The sequence below is a fragment of the Leptinotarsa decemlineata genome, unplaced genomic scaffold, assembly GCF_025532065.1.
Source record: "Leptinotarsa decemlineata unplaced genomic scaffold, Ldec_3_MD MMD2_P_RNA_scaffold_2, whole genome shotgun sequence".
Taxonomy (NCBI): domain Eukaryota; kingdom Metazoa; phylum Arthropoda; class Insecta; order Coleoptera; family Chrysomelidae; genus Leptinotarsa; species Leptinotarsa decemlineata.
The window spans coordinates 28,809,808-28,816,643 of NW_027412529.1; the positions used below are offsets into that span (position 1 = coordinate 28,809,808).

Genomic DNA, 6,836 nt, shown 5'->3' on the forward strand with positions numbered 1-6,836 from the left:
AAAATTATTTTTACGCCTGATGATTTCCCCAAATCAACTCGATGGGATTGAAAACAAAAAATAGGGTGGAAGTCTCGGTATGGTGTGTCCATACGTTTCAGCAATACACTCAAGGGAATACATATTTTCAAATGTTTTTGTCTGTAAAACTTGAAGTAGTTGGTTTTTGGTATAGTAATCTTCAAAATACGAATTGATATCCATTGAAAAACTTTGTATTTCATCTTTCCTCGAATTTTTGTTCGGTACTTTGATGAGCTGTCACGAATGATAGGAAGCATTGTTAAGAACTATTACACTATTCGCATCCAAATTTGGGATCAATGTGTTTTCAAACCATTTCTCAAAAATATTAGCTTTCATGTTCTTACGATAGTCATTATTGCAGTCCTCAATAGTCCTATATTTTTTTTCAATGATTTTATTAGATGAACATCCAAAGGTTTTGGTAATCCCGTATAACATCGCATCTTGCGTTCATAAGGTTTGTTTTTGACTATTTTACGTACAGTTGCTTGTACTAGTTTGTTTCCCTCGAAACCAAACTTGAGATGTAAGGAGATTCTTATATACATTGAGACATACTCTCTATGTTTCAATATTCAAATGCATCCGAATCTAATTCACTACCTAGTATATCTTTTTCGCATTGTTCACCATTGCTATTGGAATCACTACACTGGAAAAATTCTGCGTTGTTATCACACCCGTAATTACTATTAGTACTTGTCCAAGGACGCCACATTTTAAACAGATAACAAAAATTTTAAGTAATTATAACTGCACCAATATCGAATTTCAACACTCAAATCGCGATCAGTTCCTGAACTGAACATTGACAACACGACGGCTCACATTCTATTCGTCACCGTAACATGACTTCAAATTTAATTTTATGACTCTTCAGCCAATCATAAAACTCAGTTAGTAAAATTCATCCAATACGAGCCGCCAATTCTTCAATCCACGTGGACTGAAGAATTGGCGGCTGAAGTATTATTCACTAACATTCAATACATTTCAAATGAGTATTATAATAAATAATTTAATAATTTATAATAATACACATATTTCCATACATAAATTACTCAATCCATTTTGAATGCCAATTCATTTGTTTTTCATCAAATGATGTACAAAAACTAATTATAAAATTTATGAACATTTTTTTCCAAAAATCTCGCCCACATTTTCAATAGTGTAACGAAGTGTACATCAACTGCAGTAAATCTTACCTATATCTCATCCTCAAAATTGAATCAAACCACACACACTTTGGGACAAATTGATTTTAAACGAGCTGAAGCCTGACCAGCCGTGAAATTGAAATCTGAAGGAAGGTATAAATACGAAGTTCCCGAAGGATGAACTTCAGACAGTCGCGAAGTATTATCAAGTAACATTCTCTTTATAAACCGAATCAACCATACAAGCCATCAAATTTTACGAAAGATTTTTGTTTCTATCCAACATGATACAGTTTGAAAAAATAATTACCAGTAAGTCCGTTATACTACTTTTAATCTTTTCAACGACGACTTCGTATGGCTTCATAAAAAACGACCATCGTGTTACCTCTAGGAGATATAACATTCGTGAAAGTCGCAACTTACCCGACAGAAGACAACAGATTGAAAGAAATCTAAATATTCGAAACGGGCCCCACAAAATCGACGAAAAGGACAGGGTTTATGAAAATTTGTACGACAGGCGAAGTTTCAGAACAGGAACTCTAGAACGAAATGAATCAACCGAACGGCGTTCTACCCAATTCTCTATTGCTGATCGGAGAGAGGTGAGAAATGATTTTAGTCAAAGAAACGACAACAGAGTAAGCGTTAACAACAGGCAACGCTTCTCAAATTATAAACACCAAAGTGCAGAAAGCTCCAGGTATCACAACCTTTTTGATAATAGAAGATTCGTTAATAAAATTGAACTCAATCGTGAGAATCGAAAGCAGGTTCCTATGGATAGGAGAACGAATTATCAAAGTACAAAAAGAGAGTTTGAAAACCGTAGGCAATTTGGTGTTGATAGAACAAATGTTCGATCTGCCTCGTTCGAATACCAAAGAATAACTGTGCCAAATAAGGAAATTACTGAAATTCCTTCTGTATACAGAAGATTTAGGGTATGTTCGTCTAGAAGTGACTCCACTAGACAGATTCAACGAAATGCCCGAACAAATAATTATGAGAAAAAAACTGATTCTACTGTTAGGTTTTCGGTTGACAACGCGAGAAACTTCGAAAGGAAGGAAAGCCGAATTGTTTTGAGTAAGGATAGGTCAAATCAACAAGTCAGAAACGAACAGTTTAGATCGAATAGGAACCGGCACATGCCAGACTTCGAACAAAGACTAAATACCTTAACAAGTAGGTTACCTCACGAGTACCGCAGAGACACAGCTAGAAATCAACTTGACAGAGTCATGCCAGACTTCGAACAAAGACTAAATACCTTAACAAATAGGTTACCTCACGAGTACCGGAGAGACACAGTTAGAAATCAACTTGACAGAGTCATGCCAAACTTCGAACAAAGACTAAATACCTTAACAAATAGGTTACCTCACGAGTACCGGAGAGACACAGTTAGAAATCAACTTGACAGAGTCTCTTCCAGTAATATAAGAAATGAGCCGAGGACGAGGAACACTCGGCGTGATTTCCGACTGAATTCCAAGAAAGAAAACCATTTCAGAGAAGAGATATCTAGAGAAACAGAGAGACGAAATCAGAGAAACAGTTTCGGAAATTCAGAGAAAAGAACAGTTTCAATAAGATACAATTCTCCCGCACTGGAAGCAAGACGTCTTGAAACAACTACAAATGTTATACCACAAGCCCGCGTTTCAAATTCATATTCAGTGAGACATTTACCAGAAAAGCAATTTTCATTGGTATCCACAGAGCTTGAAGGAAAATCTGTTGATCTTCAAAATTCTCCAGAACGCTTCGAATATCTGAAACCTAACTTGGACATTAACTCGTGGGTAAATGCAGCACAAGTTATATTGGGCATTTATTTGCTAGGGCAAATATTTTTGAATTCGTCGACTAAAAGCAAACCAAGGTAAGGACTGTGCATTGAAAATATATCATTTTTCCTTTTATTTTATGTTTTTTCATAGTGAGACACAACTTAAGTTTCATAAACATTTTTATTACCATCCAAATGTTAACTACTTCTTATTTTGCATTTGGCGTTTTTTAAAATTTCTTCAGAAATACAAATTATATAAAAATTAAATGAAAGATTTCACTATAACATCAAAACAAAAATATATCCTTCTTACAGATAGTTACTATTTAATTCAGTTCCGACGAGAATTATAGTGTTCAATGTATAAGTTTGAAAATGTCCTTATAGGACGAAACTGCATTAACGTTAGTTACAAAAAAAAGTGGTAAAAACATAGAAAGTTTCGAATCTCTTTTTTTCATTATGACTTCCTACCACGTAGTAACGGTTACGTCCATCAATTTATTATAGTGTTTCTCTGAAAAATGTTTCTTTTAGGTACTTTGATTAGGTTGACAAAGTTTCGAGTGAAGTAGAAACTCCCAAACAGGTCTATTTACACTTCCAAAAAGTGCAGAAAGAACATTTTTTTCAGAAAATATCCTTGAAGCGATACTCAAAATCATTTTAAATATATTATTTTCTTCCAATTTGTGTCTGAAGGTTACTTCATTGCATGGATCTACACATCTTTGTATGAAATTACTTTTTTGAAATTTTCGCTTCCTTCCTTTCTTTGGAAGATTCCCACATATTTTTGTTTCAAGATGGAGAACTAGAAGATCAAAAACGTTATTTCCCAAATAATTTTTTATGTATTCCTAGATTTAATTTATAAGCCTTGAAAAGTCTTAATTTTTTAGCCCGCTTTTATTTCATTCAATTAAATACCCAACCAAGATTGAATTCACCAGAATTTCCAAATAATTTACATAGTTTGATAGGTAGGAGTCGTTATCATCTCCTGATGATGCTAACTTGGACATCGAAACGTGCTTCAAGAGTCAGTGTTTTTGTAGGAAAGGTGGTTTTTACCAAAATTTTAGAAAACTGAATATAATTTCTATTGAATGATTAACATATTTGAATTAATTTTCAGTGAAAAATGTTTAGTTTTTCACTTTCACATCATTATGGTTATGGGGTAGAATGATACTGTAGAAATGTTTATGAAATGTTTTTCATAAACGATATTATATAATCATAGTAAAACACCAGGGTCTTGGGCGGATCGAATAGTATATTGCCATATGGATAGTACTTATATATACTATTTCATAAATACATATTTATATTATCTAACTAATATTTCTGGAAATTAAATTTAAAAAAAACTGTTATTGAAAAAATTAAAACGAAAACTCGATTTGCTATAAACGGCATTCCAGTTCTACCTTTCAACTTAAACTGATTTGTTTTTCAGATTCAACATGTTGTCTACTGTAGGTGCCGTGAAAAACAAGATACATTAGGAAGTTGAGAATTAAAGTACTTTTTCCCCAAAATAAATCTTGATGACAACCGCTATTCCCTAAGGTAGCCTCTATTAGATTATAATGTTAATAGTAGTTAACTTTAAGTAATTGAAAGTAAACAAATGTAGGCAACTTCATCGATACAAAGTCTATCAAAATCTCGAAAAAGGAATATTTATGAACGAAGCACTTACTGTGTATTATTATATTGTAGTAGGTTTAAAAGAATAAATGTTATAAATCTAGTTTGTATCTCATTCATCTCTCTACAATAAAAGTCAGAATTACAAAAATTAAAATAATTGTAGTTATAAAAATTGAATATGTCATGCCAAAGCGGCATGAACCCATTCAGTCGAGATGGTCCGAGAGAAATTCACCAATACTATAGTAGGCCTTAGAAAGAAGCAATGTCTTAACTTTTTTAAATGCTACAGTGTTCATCTGTTTGAAATGGTCTGGTAACCGATTGAATAATTTCATTCCCATATATTTGGGAGAATGTTCGAATTTTATAGTTTTATGTTTAGGAATGCTCAACTCCTCTGCATATCTATAGTTGGGTAGCTATGATATAATGAGTTCTTAGTACAGTCTGTTATACATTCGCGAACATATGAAAGTATTTTAAAGATGTATATGCAGGGAAAGGTTAAAATTTGATGACTAATGAAAAATGTCTTGCATGATTCCCTCCAAGGGATGCCTAGTAATTTCCTAATAACTTTTTTTTGAGTAATGAAAACCCTATCTTTGTCAACACTGTTTCCCCATAGGATCACATTATAATTTAGATGGCTATAGACCAGACTGTAATATACATCTAAAATGGCGCGTAAAGGCATACAATTCTTAATTCTTGAGATTGCATAATACAACTGTGATATGGTCAGACCACTTCAAACAGTTGTCTACATGAACGCCAAGGAATTTTGTAGAGCTTGTGCATGCCAGTGCCATTCCATTGATTAGTAAGGCAAGCGATTGCTTTTTCAGATCGTTTTTTAAATTAAAATAGATATATTTTGTTTTGGTCAAGTTCACAATCAGATTGTTCATTTCACACCAATTTAAGAACAGTGATAATAATTCCTCTGTTTTTGATTTTAATTCCTCCTTACTCTCTGCTGATACAGCTAAAGACGTGTCATCTGTGAAAAGAGTGAGCATATTCATTACAGGTGAAATAAGTAGGCAGATCATTTACAAACAACAGAAATATCAGCGGACCTAACACAAAGCCTTGAGGAACTCCGGAACATATATCATGATAGTCTGATTTCATATCTTTAATCTTGACGAACATCCTACGATCTGTAAGAAAGTCAATGATCCATTCTAGGAAGTCCCCTCTAAATGCTAGATTATATAATTTGCTCTCGATGAATTTAAAATTTAAACAATCGAACGCACATGACAGATCGAAGAATACTCCTGCAACATGCTTACCATTATCTAAAGAAGCGTATATGATTTTTAAGAATCTGCAAGTAGCTGATTGAGTGGACTTGCCTTTGCAAAAACCATGTTGAGAATCGGACAGGATCTTAAACCTTGATAAAAATCTTAATATTATCTCACTCATAGTATAGTTTCATTCGTTTTCAACCAGACACAATTTAACTTTTTGAAATGGAACACCCTGTATTTTTTCATTTATATGAAATTTTTCAACATTTCACTACATTTTCATCAGAGGTATACTATACGAAAAACATATTTTATAAATCCAATTTGTAAAATATATACAATTTGTATAGATAAATTCTAATCCATAATTACTATGAAATCAAAATATACCTACTAAAATTCAAATTTTCGCGCGTATTTTAATTTTCGAACTTCTAGTTTTACTCGAACTAGCGTCAGTATATTTGGGAAATCGCGATTCTTCATCCAAAACACCGTTTCACAAAACTTCTAATCGAAAGCTATCACATAAAATTTGGACAACAGGGACAGGAAATTATTATGAATGACCTGCGTCAGAAATTTTGGATTTCAAGAATCGGGGTTGCTGTCCAAAAATACAGAAGTTCTTGCACCTTCTGCTAGAAAAGGAAAATACAACCCGGATACAATACCGGAGTGTCGACTTCAAAGTTTTGTGAGGTCATATACTATCACCGGGATAGACTACTTTGGTCCAATTTCTGTGAGAGTTGGCAGGAAACATGAAAAACGGTATGTAGTACTATTTACCTGTATGAGCGTACAAGCCATCTAGAAATGGCAAACTTATTAAATACAGACTCTGCTATCATGGAGATCAGAAGATTCATAAAACGACGTGTATGTTCGAGATAAATTCACTCGGATTATGGTGTGAACATG

At 33.3% G+C, this 6,836-nt stretch overlaps 1 protein-coding gene across 1 annotated transcript; it reads left to right on the plus strand.

The window, feature by feature from the left end:
* Positions 1 to 1,133: 1,133 nt before the first annotated feature.
* Positions 1,134 to 4,747, plus strand: LOC111507808 (uncharacterized). Its single transcript, XM_023163167.2, has 2 exons — positions 1,134 to 3,078; positions 4,451 to 4,747. The coding sequence occupies exons 1-2, from the start codon at positions 1,472 to 1,474 to the stop codon at positions 4,497 to 4,499; spliced, it is 1,656 nt and encodes a 551-aa protein (XP_023018935.2). The 5' UTR covers positions 1,134 to 1,471; the 3' UTR covers positions 4,500 to 4,747.
* Positions 4,748 to 6,836: the final 2,089 nt, after the last annotated feature.